Source organism: Phodopus roborovskii, unplaced genomic scaffold (assembly GCF_943737965.1).
Source record: "Phodopus roborovskii unplaced genomic scaffold, PHOROB, whole genome shotgun sequence".
NCBI lineage: Eukaryota > Metazoa > Chordata > Mammalia > Rodentia > Cricetidae > Phodopus > Phodopus roborovskii.
In genome coordinates this window covers 77,922-96,487 of record NW_026125511.1, presented here as the reverse complement: position 1 = coordinate 96,487, position 18,566 = coordinate 77,922, and the positions used below count along the sequence as shown (strand labels likewise).

The 18,566-nt window shown below is 34.6% G+C and overlaps 1 protein-coding gene across 7 annotated transcripts in view; it reads left to right on the top strand.

Moving 5' to 3' along the window:
- Positions 1-18,566, top strand: part of Rps6ka3 (ribosomal protein S6 kinase A3) — a 98,082-nt gene that overhangs the window by 64,045 nt on the left and 15,471 nt on the right. For all 7 annotated transcript variants that reach the window (XM_051176672.1, XM_051176669.1, XM_051176671.1 and 4 more), the window contains 11 exons: positions 3,259-3,296; positions 3,450-3,592; positions 4,689-4,759; positions 8,671-8,759; positions 8,945-9,009; positions 9,335-9,437; positions 10,032-10,156; positions 12,541-12,666; positions 14,629-14,718; positions 16,266-16,424; positions 18,170-18,331. In XM_051176672.1, coding sequence (XP_051032629.1) covers positions 3,259-3,296; positions 3,450-3,592; positions 4,689-4,759; positions 8,671-8,759; positions 8,945-9,009; positions 9,335-9,437; positions 10,032-10,156; positions 12,541-12,666; positions 14,629-14,718; positions 16,266-16,424; positions 18,170-18,331 — 1,171 coding nt within the window. The remainder of the gene's footprint in view (positions 1-3,258; positions 3,297-3,449; positions 3,593-4,688; positions 4,760-8,670; positions 8,760-8,944; positions 9,010-9,334; positions 9,438-10,031; positions 10,157-12,540; positions 12,667-14,628; positions 14,719-16,265; positions 16,425-18,169; positions 18,332-18,566) is intronic.

Sequence of the window (18,566 nt, the reverse complement as noted above, 5' to 3'; positions counted from 1 at the left end):
CATATAATATACATACTGGCGTTGTTTTGTTTTTATTTTTCCAAGCATATAAGCAGGAGCCTTGCTCTATAAAGAATATTTTTAAACAGCTTTACTGAGGTGAGATCCATGTCTATAATAGGTCACAGAAAGCTAAGATGAGAATATCACTTGAGTTCATGACCTGCCTATACAACATAGCCAAGACCCATCTCAAAAAATAAAGCATGTTTGACTAGAGAGTTGGTTCTGCAGTTGAAAGCATACAAGTGCTCTTCTAGAGGACCTAGGTTTGATTCCCAGCACCCACATGGAGGCTCACAACCATCTGTAACTCCAGTCCCAGGGCATTCAGTGGCCTCTTCTAGTCTCTATGGGTACCAGACATGTTCAGGCAAAATATCCATATACATAAAATAATATAATAAATAAAAAATTGGAAAAAAACACACAATTCATTGTTTCTGGCATATGAAACAATCATCATTACCAATTTTTTGTTACTATTTGACCTTTTTTTCTCAGTCTTAACCCAGGCTAGCCTTGAACTGACTATGTAGCCAAAACTGGGTGTGAACTCTTAATACACCTTCCCAAGTGTTCTGATTGTAGTTTTATGTCACCACACCTGAATTTTACTGAGTATTTTGAATATTACTTACTTCAAGGTGTTACAATTATGTATTGTGACAGAAAATAAAGGACATGCTCCTATGAAAGCATATAAAAGTATCATTTAGGAATTATCATGCTTTTTTACATTTTATATATTTTTTATACAGTTTGGTTTTTATTTTCACAAAAGATTATTGCATTCGACTTGCCTCTGCCTCCCAAGTATTGGGATAAAAGTCTTATGTCACTATCCCCATCAGCTTTCTAGATTCACTTAAACAAAAACTGTTATAATAAAATGTTTATAATATTCATTAATAGCAGAGATTAACTGAGTATGTCTTTCAAAGAAGATATTGCTATCTTTAGAAATTAATTTGTATACTAACCTCAAAAAAATCTTTTTAAAAATATATTTTGTCTGGAAAGTATAAGTAATACATTTTTTTCCAGATTTTCTTTTCTTTCAAAATTACTAAGAATAGGATTGATAATTGTTTTGTTTTTAGAACAATTTAATAGAAAGGGCCATATTTCACCATCCAGTTAGTGTCTTGATTATTTAGTAATTCTGTGTCTTTGTCAGTGTCTGTGTCTGCATGTAAGTGTGTAAGCATGCATGTTCCACAACACTTGTATAGAGATCAGAAGACAACTTCATTTAGGACTCGGATCTGTCCTTCTACTGTAGGTTCTCAAACCTACAGTAGGCTGGGCATCAAACTTAGACTACCAGGCTTGCATAGCAAGCACTTTTACTCAGTGAGCTATCTCACTGGCCCTTATTAGTGTCTTTTATGTCCTCAAAATATACTGGACTGCTTCATAAATAAGCATAATTAAAATTATTTTTCCTGTTTTACTAGCTTGTTATGAAAGTAACGTGAAAAAATATGTCCCTTCTAAATTATTCTCATTGCTAAACTTCGGTTTACTTATGTTTGAAAATTATGTTAAGAAAGTTGGTGACTAACTTGGACAGGAGAAAGCCCAAGAGGCCTCAACTCTACACAAAGAACTGCAGGAAACTAAAGAATGCTGATAGTAAGAGAAATAGTCTTCTCCAGGGAAGATCATGCCAACTTGTTATTCAAAAACCAAATTATCAGCTCTGAAAATATGTATGCAAGTAACATTATACATACTGAAGAGGTTAGTTATGTTAGGAGTGTATACACAAGCATACATACGTGTGTGTGTGTGTGTATGTGTGTGTGTGTGTGTGTGTGTGTGTGCACGCGCGCACGTGTGCATGTGTGCAGTGATAATTAATGAAAAAAGAGGCCATGAATTTGGAAGAGGGGGTATATGGGAAGTTTGGGGGTAGGGAACAAAGGCAAGGGGGAAATTATATAATTATAGTCTCAAATAAAATAAATAATTAAAAATTAATTTTTGTTCTGGTAAAGTTTTATTATAATAAAATTTGATTTGCTTTTAGTTCATATTAAAAGTAAGAAATGCCTATATTATAGAATAGCTTATTATTTATCTTTGCAAGTTAGTGTACTAGCTTGCAAATTACAAGTATGGATTTATAGCTTAGTATTTAGTCCTCCCTGTGACTCCATAATTTTACATTGCCTGTCCTCCAAAAGTTATCTGCTCAAAGATGCAGAGACCCATAGCCAAATATTAGACACTGTGTGAGTATAGATTGTAAAATCCAAAGGTACCAAGACACCACAAGAAAATGACCCACAGAATCAACTAACCTAGGCTCATAGGGGCTCACAGAGACTGAATCTACAATTGGGAAGCCTGTGTAGATCTGGCCTAGGTCCTCTGTATATGTTATGATTGTGTAGCTTGATGTTGTTATGGAACTCTTAACAATGGGAGCAGCAGCTGTCTCTGACTTTTTTGGCCTGCTTTTGGGACCCTGTTCCTCCTACTGAGTTGCTTTGTACAGCCTTAATATGAGGAGGTATGCCTAGTTTTACTATAACTTTATATGCCATTTTCTGAAGTAAAAGAAGGAAGAGTGGATCTAGGGGAGAAGGGATGTAATGGGGGGTGCTGGAAGGGGAGGAGGGAGGGGAAACTATGATAGGGATATTATATATGAGATAAAGAAGGAATGATCAAAAAAATAGCTCTCTAAACTAGATAGTGTCCTTTTCCAGATGTTCCTCATGATTACCCAAAGAACTCACTAAATAGCCATATGTTCGCTTCCACTGTGCATATACATCCTTTTACTAAGAAAAAGCAAGGATTAGTGGAAATGCTTTTTAAACCCCCTGTAGACTGACTTCATTCATTCAACAAATATTTTTAGATTTATTTTTTAATATTTTTCTTTTATTTTTGAGATTATAATTACACGCGATCCCAGCATTTGGAAGGCTGAAGCAGGAAAAAGGCCTTGAGATCAAATGTGATCCTATATCAAAAAAAGGAGAATTTAAATTGAAAATCTATTTCATATGTCAAGTATGTATGGACAAGAAGATTTAGACAGGTCATCTCAATAGAAGAGCACTAGAGAGAGCATCTTGGAAAAGTATAGCTTGTTTAATTGTTTTCTTAATCATTACTTGTGGCCTAATGTAACCCTTTAGAGTAAATGTGGTCAGTTGATGGTTGAGTAATTTCAGTTTCAGCCTCTGTATTTCTCTGTGTAGAGTGATTTAAAGACATTTTTCTGACTTTTTTTGTCAGCATACTTCTTGATGAAGAAGGTCACATCAAGTTAACAGGTAAAAATCCTCATTTTATGAAATTATTCTTCCCTGTATTTCTTTAAAGGTTGTTTATGCTAAAAAAAATGTTAAGTATTTAACTGTTAGAATTTTATGTAAATTTATGTAAAAGACTTTGTATATTTATTAATTCAATAAATATTTTGGCAGATTTTGGCCTAAGTAAGGAGTCTATTGACCATGAGAAGAAGGCTTATTCTTTTTGTGGAACTGTGGAATATATGGCTCCAGAAGTAGTCAATCGGAGAGGTCATACTCAGAGTGCTGACTGGTGGTCTTTTGGTGTGTTGATGGTAAGATATAACTCCTAATTATTAGTGGTGAAAATTCTTTTGTTTTTTAAGTGAGACTTGGCAGGACATATTATGAGAGGAAATAAAGCTAGTGCTTTGATTTTCAAAATGTTTTTATTTTTAATACCAAGTAACCAAATACAATGATTGCTTGAAGGGTAAGATCAGAAAACCTATTGGTTGCTTCTATCTCATCTTAATTTGAAAAGGCAAAAATATATTTCCTTTTATTTTTCTACATTGTGTGTTCAACTTGCACTCCATGAACTGCTTGTACCCTTAAATATGTGTGAATACAGCCCAATGCAAAATCATAAACTTATCTAAAACATTAGGAGAATGGGAGTTTGGGGGTGCCACTTGTTAGCTTGATTTGATACTTCTCAAACATGAACTTTGTAAATGACAACTTTGTGTTACAGTGTCTTTGGGTTAGACAAACCCAAAAGCATTAGTAGTGTTTGTTCTTTACAAAAGCTTCTTGGAGAAATCTGTTGGTAATAACCCTTTAAAAAGCTTAATAGGAAATTGGAAGGCTATTAGACTAGTCAGACTAGTCATGTATTTACACTTTTAAAATGCCATTTAAAATATGATTGGTTTCTTCAGAATTAGTTTGGTTATTTATGTTTTATGAATGATCAAGAAATTCAGTAGTAAATATAGTATAAGCATAAATATTTTTTTTAAAAAAAAAAACTGTATTTAGGGGGCTGGAGAGATGTCTCAGAGGTTAAGAGCACTGGCTGCTTTTCCAGAGGTCTTAAGTTCAATTCCCAGCAACCACATGGTGGCCCCCAACCATCTATAATGAGACCTGGTGCCCTCTTCTGGTATACAGACATACTTGCAGGCAAAACATTGTATACATAATTTAAAAAAACTGTATTTAATGTATTAAGTACAGCTCGCATATTAAGTAACACTATAATAGAATTTGATGAGGTTTTAAACAAGAGAAAATGGGGAAGTGACTTTCTATAGATAGCAATTTTAGAAGATTTACTTATGATTAAGATGATGATTTTTGCTTTTAAACTTTTGGCCTTGAAACTTTATACTCATTAGCAAATATGCCTGTTTTACCTTTCTGTAGTTTGAAATGCTCACTGGTACACTACCTTTCCAAGGAAAAGATCGTAAAGAAACAATGACTATGATTCTTAAGTAAGTATTTCCAAATGAACATGTTTTAGAGAGGTTTCAAAATAAATGCTTCAAACTAAAGACAAATCATGTATGCATGCCTTTTTCTGTTTATCCCATTCCTAGACATGCATTTATTGCTTATGTGTCAGGGTACTCAAGAAATAAGTGCAAAGATGTTCAAAATGGTATTGATAATAGTAAAAATTATATCAGTAACAATAGAGTGGATTTATGATAATGGTATATTAATGCAGTTTAATCTTTATTACTTTGCTCTTCATTATATTTGTTTATCCAACACTATTCAAACATAAAACAATTGTGTTTTCATTTGTGTTTTGAGACAAGGTCTCACTGTGTAACCCAGCCTCCTCATACTGAGATTATAGGCATGTACCATCATGCCTGACTAAAACAAGTCTTGATTCGGGAGTCATACAAAAGCTGGTCTAGGCAGGCCTTTATATGAACATAGTATGCGCTGTAGCAAAAAAGAGGAGGACATGTCACAATTCCATGCAAGAATTTGTATTAAGTCTTACCAGGAAGTTAAATAAGTAAAGCTTAGACACAAAAGACTGCTTCTGTGATTATTTTTATAAAGTTTATAAACTAGCAAAACTCAAGCATATTTTAAGGTCTGTATTCAGATGGTAAAAGCAGAGACAAAAATAAGAAAAATTTTATTACGTTGGGTGGAAGTTTCTGGCACTGCTATCGTTCTTGGCCAGACAGCTATTTATTGAGATGTGTACTTTGGGTGAGCATTTGTTTTTACAGTTTTTTGGCATGTTATTTTACACAAGAAAAAGTTTAAAAAATACTTATTACAAGCCAGATGTGGTGGTGCATACCTTTAATACCAGCGCTTGGGAGACAGAGGCAGGTGAATCTCTATGTGTTTGATGACAGTTTGGCCTACACAGTGAGTTCCAGGACATCCAAAGGTACACAGATAAACCCTGTCTCAAAAAAAAATTTTAAAAATACATATTACATGAATGAATGTTCACTGAACTTTAACTAGCAAACTTTCATTGCCCATCCCAAGATTTCAACTAATGCTTTCTAGTGTTTTGTTTGTTTGTTTGTTTGTTTTTTAAGCCAAGGCCTTTCTTTGACCTGGCTTTCCTTTACAATTAACGTCATCATCTTTCATTCTTTCAACACAAAGTCTCTTTAAGTGTAGTCTGTGATTTTTGTTACTATTTTTCAGCTTTTTTTATTCCACAACCTATTTTTTTCACCCCGAGCACTCTACTAAAACTGCTCTCCATTTGATTGTCAGTGACCTTCTAGTTGCTACAGGTTGTCAGAAAGGTAATCCAATTGTTCATTCATATGATTCATTCAACAAGTAATAGAATTCTTGCTACAATCCTGGGACTGCAATATGAAGAATGCTGTAAAGACCTTCAGTGTCTCATAGTCCTTATGCTCTAGTGGGGGAAGTATAACATTAACATTTAAATAAATATGATAATTTCATATGTTGTGGAATGATATCCTAGGGTATACTTAATTTGTTAGTGACCAGTATGAAAGGAAACATGAGATATTTTAGAAGAGAGAAATAAGGCAAGTTTCTCCAAGGAGTGTTTAATACTCTTGGCTGCTGTTGCTGCTGCTACTGCTGCTACTGCTGCTGCTACTACTACTACTACTACTACTACTACTACTACTACTACTACTACTACTACTACTCTCTCACAGAGAGAGAGAGAGAAAGAGAGAGTCTTAATTATTTCCAACTCTTATCTGCTTGTCTTACCTTTCTAACCATGCTCTTTTGCTCTAATTTTGTTTTGGGTTGTTATTTGTTATTTTGGTTTTTTTGGTTTTTTTTTTTTTTTTTTGTGTGTGTGTGTGTGTGTGTGTGTGTGTGTGTGTGTTTAGCTTTTGTTTTTCAAACAAGGTTCTCTTTATAGCCCTGGCTGTCCTGAAACTAGCCCTATAAAAGATGCTGACCTTGAACTCTGCCTCCTGAGTATATAGTACCTACCTTCTCTTTCCATTCTAGAGTGTTCTCTTCTACCCTTGGAGTTGTCTTCTTGAAAATAAGTCTGTTCATGCTAGACCACCGTTCCAAGACTTCTGCTATATTCCTGTTAATGAATACAACAGTGCTTTTCCAGTTTTTCTAACAAAGGCCTAATTCTATAACAGCTATCTTCTCAAAAGGGAGTGCTGGGTATAAATATTTAGAAAATAATGATTTATTTACTCTAGATTTCTTAGCCTTTTATTTGTAATATACTTCCTTTTATGTCTTCAACATGAAGGATGTTAAAAAAAAATCATAATACACAAGCTCACTGAATCATACATAGAACAGTCCTTATTGTTGTTGCCAAGTATCTGGGGGCATAATATTATTTAATAACACTTTTGGCAACACTAACCCAGTGAGTAAATTCAATCTAAATTCAACCTTTAAATTCATTGGAAGGGGTATTAAAGAAATGGCTCAGCTGACTAATAGCACTTGTTTTTACAGATGACCCCTGTCTGATTCCTAATACCTACATGGCAGCACACAACCATTTGTAACTCTAGTTCCAGGGGATCCAATACCCTCCTCTGCCCTCCTTGGGCACTACATGCGTGTGGTGCGCAGACATGCTTGCAGGCAAAACATTCACACAAAATTTTTAAAAATTAAAAAAATATATTTGAAGGTCCTTCACCATGCCCCATGGTAAATTGGGCACCCACTACTGTTCCCTTAGCATTCATTTCAAATGCCTTTCTGGGTTTGTCTTTTGGTTAATTGGATGGTTTGGGGTTTGCTTTTCTGAGACTGAATTTCACTGTATAAACCAGGCTGACCTCAAACTTGAGATCCTCCTGCCTTAGTACCAGTGCTTTGATTACAGGTGTGCAGCACCATTCCCAACTATGGATTCACCACCTAATGTACTATGGTTATCTATATTAATATTCCATAGACTGAAGCGAGGATACTATCTTTGTAGACAGAGCACTAAGCAATATCTGGCACATAACAAGCAATCTAGTAACAATTCAATAATAACCAGCTCTATCTCTGAAAAGGAATTTCTGTGCTAGCTGTTTTCTCCAGGTCTGTTGTTATTGTCATACTTACAGGACCTTTAGTTTCTTTACATTGTTTACATTGGGGAAAAGAATGCAATTCTACATTGTAGCTGAAACAGACCATAAGGTCATCCAGCCTTGCAGTATTCAGCCAGTGTGCCATAGGATCTCCAATGTTTCATAAACTCCTTTCCCATCAGTTTCCCTTCAGTAGCGGGCTGTTAAAGGAATTGAAGCACTGGGAAGCGGCATATAAATCATGTATTTTCTCTGCAGTAGTAGGTTTCTTAAAGTCTGTTTGGAAAAGGGTTCTAGGGCTGTATTTGAAAACAATTGATCTAGAATCCAATCCCTTTGCTTATAAAGAAGCACTAACAGGCAGAAGAATAATAGCCATAAGTAAGACTGAGATGACCTTATTCTCATAGTGGTGATTTTTATAAATTATGCTTACTCAAAAACCTGTACATGTGTGTTTGTAGCAGCTGTATTCATAACCATCCAAACTGAACACAATTAAGATATCATTCAGAAGGTAAATAGATGAATGAACTAGTGCATCCATGTAGGAGATTATTCATACACATGAGAGTATTGCATAAAACTAAAACTACACAAACACATAAGTGCAAATAAAGCTGGAGCCATCTGAATGATATCAGTAGATTATTTCAGAGGCAAGCTCCCTGTTTTGTATTGCATTATAGTTCCATAACATATTGCCATTGAAGGAATTGCAGAATGATATAGAGATCGCTATTATTTCTTATAACTTAGTATGAATCTATACATACTTCAAAATGAAAAGTGTAATGTTTGAAGATGAAAAATGCCTTCAAAATTTAAATGTTTTTAAATGGATTTATATTTAGAGCCAAACTCGGGATGCCACAGTTTCTGAGTCCTGAAGCCCAGAGTCTTTTACGAATGCTTTTCAAACGGAATCCTGCAAACAGATTAGGTAAAGACATTGAATTAATTAGTTTCCTTCATAAATTTATGCTGTTTTTTTCCAGTAGAAGGTGGATATTTATTTTTTGAAGTGGGGCTATTAACATATTCATACAAATATTCAAAACAAAAACTGTGAACAGTTGTGCACATTTATCCTCAAAATAGAACTATTAACCAATCAATTTCTAATAGGTGCTGGACCAGATGGAGTTGAAGAAATTAAAAGACATTCATTTTTCTCAACAATAGACTGGAATGTAAGTACAGGCTGAAGACACACTTGAGGGAATTAAGGGGACATTTACAAGGCTCTGGGTTCTCAACTACTTTAAATAAAAAAGAAAGTTTGAACTGTTTTTAAGAATTAACACATGGATAGTGGTGGCACATACTCTTAGTCCCTGCACTTGGAAGGCAAAGGTTGATGGATCTCTGAGTTCAAGACCATCCTGGTCTACAGACTACAGACTAAGTTCCAGGACAGCCAGGACTATATGTGAAACCCTGTCTCAAAATAAATAAATAAATAAATAAATAAATAAATAACCCAACCCGTGTCTAAACCTTTCTTGTTTCCAACAGAAACTGTATAGAAGAGAAATTCACCCACCTTTTAAGCCTGCAACTGGCAGGCCTGAAGATACATTTTATTTTGATCCTGAGTTTACTGCAAAAACTCCCAAAGGTAAAGAGAAAACATGAAAAATTCAAATGTAACACAGTGACTGTCTCTTTCTTTCTGGTTTAGTCATATAATCGCTTCCTTGAATCTCCTAAATTTGCTGTATATCAACTTTGCATTCCTCCAATAAACATGAACCATATTATTGATAGATCATCTTGTAAGGCTGTGATGTCTACTATGAGAATCATGTGTGGCTGATTGAATTTAATTATAATTTAGTTTCCTTTTTTCTCATTTTTAAAATTTAAGTTAGAAACAATCTTTCCCTTGTTCTAAGAAAATGAACGGCATGACACTAATTTCAAATACCATTAACCCAATAATTCATTGATTTAATATGTTCTTTGAACATTAACTATTTTTAGGCTCTGAGAGTAGATTAGTAAGTAGGCTGATGATGGTTGCAATAGGTAATCAGGACAGATTTAATGAACTGCCTCACTGAGATATCCTAGACAGCAAAATATGTGATATACATGTACACATACCAGGTAAATAAGAACTCCAGAATAAGAGAGAAAATTCAAAATGTCAACTCTTTTTTCCTTCAATGCTTTCCAAGGGCTCATTTTAGTAATTCCTCATTCTTTTTAGATTCACCTGGCATTCCACCTAGTGCTAATGCACACCAGCTTTTTCGGGGGTTTAGTTTTGTTGCTATTACCTCAGATGATGAAAGCCAGGCTATGCAGACAGTTGGTGTGCATTCAATTGTTCAGGTAAGTAGTGTCTCCATAACTTAAAATTTGAAATGTTAAGATGTATTTTAGTATGTGAATAGTAAAGGTTAGATTTTATGTGCTGACTTTAAGTGAATACCCTAACATATTTTAGATCATTTACATCACCGAAATTCTTTTCATATATCATCAACTAAAATCCTATGTTATTTGAAAGTGAGATTCTAAGAGAATTGAGGTACACATTATTTTGTTGCCCCCTCATCTATATCTCAAAATGTTTATTATTAGGCCTAGTATATTTCATCCCTTGTCTCTGTCAGGTCGTCGATAATATATTCCAGGTCCATGCTTCCTGCCTAGCAGACTTCATTAAAATTAGGAGGCTTTGTCAACTATTCTCACAGTTACTTAATATTGCTGTTGTTACAAAAAAAAGCAGCCATGGTGCTGTTTGTACCTGGGTAATCCCAGTATTCATGGGGCTGCAGCAGGAGGATCACTTTCAGTGTTAGTAGGGACTGCAGAGTTAGATCAAGGCCAGCCTTGGCTGCTTAGCAAGATCAAATAAAAATAATAAAACTAGCAAAAAAAAATAAAGCCATAGATAATTCATGTACAAATGTACATTGTTGGGTACCAGCAAAACGTTTTTTTATAAAAACAAGCAGTAAATAAACTCAAAGCAGGAACCTGGAGAGAAAAGTAAATTGCTTTTAGGGTATCATCAGTGTTTGAGTTTGTTGAATGTGCTTGATGAATAAGTTGCTTTTTAAAATTGTTTTTGTTTTATGATGCCATGTATGGTGTGGTGTGGTGTAATGCTGGGAACTGAACCCAAGTCCTCAAGCAACGATAGGCAATCTGTCTCTCTGAATCACACCCTCAGTCCTACTCTGAACTGTTATGTTTTTTTAGTTATCTTTCCATTTTCTAGAAAGGCAATTTAAACACCATGTTTCAAATAAAATTTAGGTTGTAGTAGTTTGTCTCTTTTATTTTGTAAAGCCATGAATGCATGGTAGTTTTATTTGTTTGTTTATTTGGTTTTTCGAGACAGGGTTTCTCTGTATTTCTTTGGAGCCTGTCCTAGAACTAGCTCCGTAGACCAGGCTGGCCTCGAACTCACAGAGATGCCCTGCCTCTGCCTCCCAAGTGCTGGGATGAAAGGCATGCACCACCAATGCCCCGTAGCAATTTTAATATAACAAATACCTAGTGTAAAAACTACAAAAAAAATACTACAAACTTCAATATCCTACAAAATTTAAGTTGTACCCTATACAAACTCTTCAGTCTGAAGGGTCTCATTTCAGCATAATCAAGAGCAGCACAAGTTCCCGCTGCCTGCTTAGGAAAATATTAATTTTCTGTTTACCATTTACCAGCATTAGCCCATAACTCATTAAATAGCTTCTTTAGTCAAACATATATAACATATGGCTTGAAGGTGAAGAAAGGAAGGCATAGCTACTAAAAGAAAATCACAGAAAACAATCCCAATTTCTAATTCTGAATCCTTCTAAATATTTTCTTATGGCCCAGAGGCCTCAGATTTCCATTCATTTTTAAAAGTATTTCTAAAAGACTGTAGGTGTTTGGGGAGTGAAAGAGCATTTGAGGTAGAGGTATCATAACAATTTCCCATTCTTCCAAAGAACTTGAGTTTAAGTCCCATTGTCCACATTAGGCAGTTCACAGCCATCTATCTGTAACTTCAGCTCCACTGGCTTCTATGGGCATGACCACACATGTAACTTACAGACACATATAAATAAATTACACACACACACACACACACACACACAAAAGCACAAGCTCGAGCCAAACAAAATCCTACCATGTGTAGGAAGTAGACACAAAGTCCCACCCCTACCCAAGAACCTATTTGCAATTCATACCTGCTGGAAAAAGGAAAGTTTGTTTTTTTTTTCAGTGGAGTAACACGGAGGACAAGCATTATGCTTAGGAGTGGTTGGCCAAGATTTCATGGAGGAGTATGTGTGTATGTGCTTGTGCATGTATGTATGTATGTATGTGTGTTCCTGTTGATTTTCGTCTTGTTTTCTTTGGTTTATATTTTAAGAGAGAGAAAGAACATGAAATTGAGTAATGGGGGAGTCTGGTAGGAATTTGGGGAGAGGAAAGAATATATTGTATGATAGTCTCAAAAATAAGAGACAAAAAACAAGAGACAAATCAAAGATAAGGGTATAGGTAGACTATCAATTATTTCTGTTTTTATGTTCTACATATTAATTTCTCTTGATAAGTACCCTCAAAGGGCCTATTACATATACTATGAATAATATTTTTATTTATATTCATTATTAATATTTGTATTAGTGAATAACAATAATAGGTGTTCAGTGAAATATTCCTTGATTATAAAATGCATTACCAACCTATGATTTTGTTTATAGCAATTACACAGGAACAGTATTCAATTCACTGATGGATATGAAGTTAAAGAGGATATTGGTGTTGGCTCATACTCCGTTTGTAAGAGATGTATACATAAAGCCACAAACATGGAGTTTGCAGTGAAGGTAAATATTTTCAGATTTAAAATGCAACTCATAGCAGTTCTTAATCATACATGTCATGTATGGGTTAATATTTACACTCTTCAACCCAGGTGCATGTGCAGTGGTACCTGACTACAATCTAACTATTCAGGAGGTTGAGGCAGGAGAATCATGAGTTAAAAGTTAACCTAGCCAGTATGACAAGACCCTCCCTAAAATAAATTACATTCTTCCCTTTGGCAAAAGTGCCTTTTGTTATAAAGTAAGTTGAAGGTAAATTTAACTATCTGGGTTAGTGATCTTCAAAGATCACTGGTATCATGGATTCCCATTCTGCTGACATAAACAGTAAGATGGCTATATAGCCAGTTAGGCCAGAGCAGTGCCAGTTTATAACTCTCATGATTTTTAATAGGACTCCCTGTACTCTGAATAGTTCCTACTTTATGATCAGTGTGTCAGGGAATTCCTGAAAGCTATATGCAAATTTTATATTATGTCTGTTGAAAATGTTCATAGCTTTGTTTATATCTAAAATGAATCTTTGAACTGTTAAAAGAATGAGAACCATGATCATTTCTTATCATTAGTAATTTTAATTTCATGTGATATCTTAAGACAAAAGTATCCAAGCCAAAAACTGAGCATCTAGTTTTGTGATAGTTTGAATTTTAAACTTCTAGCTATGGATGAACAAACTAATGTTTCACTGTTTTTTTTTTATTATTATTATTACTATTATTATTATTATTATTATTATTATTATTATTATTGGTTTTTCAAGACAGAGTTTCTCTGTCTCATAAAACAAAGCCCAAATTGTTTTTACAAATATAGTACCTAGGGCTGGAGAGCAAGGGTTAAGAGCACATACCACTCTTGCAGAAGACTGGAATTTGTTTCCCAGCATCCACATAGTGGCTCACAATAGTCTATAACTCCAGTTCCAGAGGATCCAATACCCACTTCTGATCTTTGAGGGCTCCTGCACACACCTAGTACACATATAAAATAAAATCATGTTTAAAAGGTAGCACTCACTGCTCTTCCAGCAGACCTAGGTTTGAGTCCTAGAACCCTCATAGGAGTTCACAATCATCTGTAATTCCAATTTTAGAGGCTCCAACACCCTTTCTGGCCTCAGTGGTCACCAGACCTGTATGTGGTATACAAATAGATATACACATACAGGAAAAACACCTACACACATAAATTTAAAAAAAAAAAATATGTGTGTATAGTACCTGAACATACTAAAACATGCAGAAAAAAAAATTAAGCAACTGACATAATAGAGTTAAAAACAGCTCTATTATAATAAATATAGTGAACTAATATTCTAGGTGTGGTCTTATACAGAGATTTGTAAGTAGCTTCCAGCTAATGTAATAATCCATTAAAATACTTAATTAAAAGAACTCAGCTGGATGGTGATGGCACATGCCTTTGATCCCAGCACATGGGAGGCAGAGGCAGGTGTTCTGTGTTCAAGGCCACTCTGATCCAAAGAGGTAGTTTCAGGACAACCAGGGCTACACAGAGAAACCCTGACTTGACAAAAAAAAAAAGAAGTAAATTCCATTCAATAAGCAGATGATAATGGTAGTATTACAGACAAAATTATCTCTTAGTTTTCTGTATTGATAGGCGATTGGAAGTTAATTTCTCAAATGGTTGAGGAATTCAAGGATGAAGTAACTTTGTTTTGGATAACTTTTCTTGAGGCTTTTGAGTTTTAATAAGTGCCAAATTTACTACAAACTTACCTTGAAGTGACCTAGTAGGAATGTGTCACATGGTTAGCCTTATATAGCCATATGTGTGGAGAATGTTCTAATGAAACATTCTGGCTAAGTAGTTAACTACAACTGATTGGTAAATGGTTTGTGTGTACAGTGTTTATATGTGATGATACCTAAGGCCTATAACTAAACATTTAAGGTTCATGTTCATAAAATTTTATAATAAATATCTGCATTTTAGATTATTGATAAAAGCAAGAGAGACCCAACAGAAGAGATTGAAATTCTTCTTCGTTATGGACAGCATCCAAACATCATTACTCTAAAGGATGTAAGTAGATTCTTTAACAAAGATCACTTAAAGCAGTTGCAAAGCTCATATTTGAGATATTTTTCAAATATTATGTGGTAGAGAAAGACTACTTCAGAATAGTCATCTTAGAAAGTAAATTTGAATGGATGAAAGTGGAAATTATTATCATAAGCAAAGTATACCAGACTTTGAATGACGAATACTGTATAGTCCTTCTCAGATGAGGATCCTAGATTTTTTTTAGTGTGTGTGTACACAAGTGGGGGGGGTTATGGGTCATGAAATTAGAAAGGTGACCTTGAGAAGTGATAAAGGTATCTTAAGGATGTTTGGGACAGGGATATGACTTGTAGTAGGCAGGAGGGGACCAGCAGGACAAAGACAGAGGGTTAGAATGGAATATACTGGCAGAAGAGGATTGATTAAAAAACAAAACAGTATTTATGAAAGTCCCATAATGAAACCCATTACTTAATATATTAACTTAAAAATAAATATAAAAATACATTTGAGAAAATTATTAGAGAGACAGCTCAGTGTTTAAGAGCACTTGTTGCTTCTCAACAAGGACCTAAGTCCGATTCCTATCACCCACATCAGGTGGCTTATAACCAACCACCTGTACATGATTCCACCACCATAGCATATGATGATTCTGGCCTCCATAGGCACTAACACATTCATATGTGCACACACATATGCACTCATACATACATACACATTTAAAAATAAATCTTAAAAATTAATAATAAAACTTTAAAAAATATGTAGTTGTCTGCTTTTTCTTTAAAAACTATTTTAACATTATTGCTTATAGTATGTGAATTTGAACATATAAATATTAATATTTAAGATTGATTAGTCTTCCTGAAGACTCCCTAAATTATCCTCCTACCTGCCTTCTTCCATAGCACTTTTCATGCTTTTTTATAAATACACCCTATGTTCTGGCCATGCTTTATATGGGATTTAGTCTTTTTAAAGCATGCATACCTCATTTTGTTCAAGTGTTCTTTGAATGGGTAAATCCTTAAGTGGGAATATCATTTCCCTTTTTTACCTGGTTGACTGCCACAACTAAGACTCTGCTTTAGGTTGTTTCCTTCCAGGAAGCTTTTCTTGTCCATTACTACCACCAGGACAAGTGAGGTATCCTTTATCTGGGATGTCCTGATACCTCTATCTTCTGTGGCTTTTATAACTGGGTTTTGGCAAAAATATCTCTGTCTCAAGTAAGTAGTCAGCTCTCTTGCTTGCTGGTGCTCACATAGGCTCAAAGGCTATCTCTCTAGATATTGTCAAAACTGTTTTTTTTCTCAGAATAATTTACCTTAGATAAATAATGTTGACTAAGTCTTATTAAATGTGAAACTATTCACTGTAAATGACTCTTTAACACAATCTCCAGAAAACCTGTATTGGTTTTTCACAAGTAAAATTTTTCTTGAATAGTAATTTTTTGTATCTTTTAATAAATTTACTTAAGCTTTAGTGTGTTTAAGTAGTAATTTCGAGACATATATAAAGCTACAAATATTTTTTTGTTTTTATTTTAAATTTTGTAGGTGTATGATGATGGAAAATATGTGTATGTAGTAACAGAACTTATGAAAGGAGGAGAATTGCTGGATAAAATTCTTAGACAGAAGTTTTTCTCAGAGCGAGAGGCCAGTGCTGTCCTGTTTACTATAACCAAAACTGTTGAGTATCTTCATGCACAAGGAGTAAGTCTTTTGAATATAATTTATGTATGTATGTACTTATATATGCACACCCTTTTTTAGTACTCAAACTAAAATTAAAAATATAAAAGTAATGAAAACTGTAATGAGCTTCATTATCCTGCTGCTTTTCCTTTATGAGCCTGAAGTACTTTGAACTCTTAGCATGCTTATATTGAGTTGTTATGCTCTTTGCCCTTAAAAGCTAACAAGTGGAATGTGCTAGATCTATAGCTCTCTGGTTGTGGGCTAGTCAAGATCTGCCTAGTATTGTACTTTGAAGTTGAAGTTGATAGAAGACAATATTTGCTGAACAAGTGATAGCTTATAGTTATCTAAGTCTTCTGTGTTCTTTTACCCATGGTTTATCAGTTAATTAAGAAAATAACATTAATGTTCTCGATGTTAGGAACTAAAACTAAGGTGATTAGACTTGAAATTTGGTGGTTGAAAAGTGAATCATATATAAACTTTTAAAAAAGAGAATGATTTTGTGATTGTGACATCTTGAGTTTTTTTTTAAATAGTATTTTGTTTCTTTTTTATTCTAAGATTTATCTATTTGTTTATTTACTTATTTATTTAACACATTGTCCTGCCAGAACTTCTGCAGGCCAGAAGAGGATACCAAATATCATAGATGATTGTGGGCCACCATGTGGTTGCTGGGAATTGAACTTAGGAGCTCTGGAAGAGCAGCCAATGCTCTTAACCACTGAGCCATCTCTCCAACCCATGACAAAGTGATTTGTACATTGAATAAATGATACTTTATTTGGGTTTGGATTTGATTTATTTTTTGCTGTTGTTTTGTTTTTTGTTTTTTCGAGACAGGGTTTCTCTGTGTAGCTTTGGATCCTATTCTGGGCACTTTTTCTGTAGACCAGGCTGGCCTTGAACTCTGAGATCCGCCTGCTTCTGCCTCCCAAGTGCTGGGATCAATAGCATGTACCACCAATTCCCAGTTGGATTTGAATTTTTAAAATTACTAATGTTCTGTCTGCATGTATGCCTGCACACCAGAAGAGGGCACTAGATCTTATTACAGATGATTCTGAGCCACCATGTGGTTTCTGGGAATGGAACTCAGAACCTCTAGAAGAGCAGCCAGTGCCCTTAACCTCTGAGCCATCTCTTCAGCCCTTGTTTTTACTCTTTAACATGCTAGTTTGTGTATTTATTGTTTTCCTGCCTTGTTATATGCTATTCCCTCACTTTTGAATAGCTTTTTCTCACAGTTTTCATGGCTGTTTAAAATGTCTACTTTAGGTTTTAGGTCATATATTATTTACTCTCAAAACTGCCCCCATTCTTTAAAATGGCTTATCTGAACCTGTCTGTTTTATTCCTTTCCACTATGTTGCAAGCGCCTAGCATGAAAATGCCAGGATCTTTGGGTCTTATTTACAGTGTCTACAGCTCTTTTAACACACTGGCACATGAAAGAGACTGGATAACTGTTATGAAATGAATTATCTGGAGATAGATATAGTTGCTATTTGTACTTCTCCTTTACCCAATTGTGCAATTGAACAAGAGGGAATAGGTAACTAATATTGTTTCTTCCCCCTCCTTATGCCCAAGTTAGTCAGTGTTAGACAGCTACGCTTATGTTAACAGCATTTTATAATGTTGGGATAATGCATTTGTCAGCTTCTTGGGTGCATTATTTGGCAGTATGAGAATAAAGAAATTTCAATGGGGAAATGTATTATGTTAACATAAATCTCTGGTTGTATTTCAACTAGGTGGTTCACAGAGACTTGAAACCTAGCAACATTCTTTATGTGGATGAATCTGGTAATCCAGAATCTATTCGAATTTGTGATTTTGGCTTTGCAAAACAGCTGAGAGCAGAAAATGGTCTTCTCATGACTCCTTGTTATACTGCAAATTTTGTTGCACCAGAGGTAATTGTGAGAAAGTGTGTTTGTTGTGTTTGAATATATTGAAGAACTCATTTTCTATCTTTAATATGGAATAGTTAATTATTGTTTAATTGAAGAGGCGCTGAACTGATCATTGAAATAAAATGCCAGTCCTTTTTTTCCTTGTCTAATGCTTCAATGACATCAGATTGCCTACAGGAAAAAAAAATCTAAATTCCTTAGTAAGATATTACAAAAGCTCTTCAGTTTCTCTAGT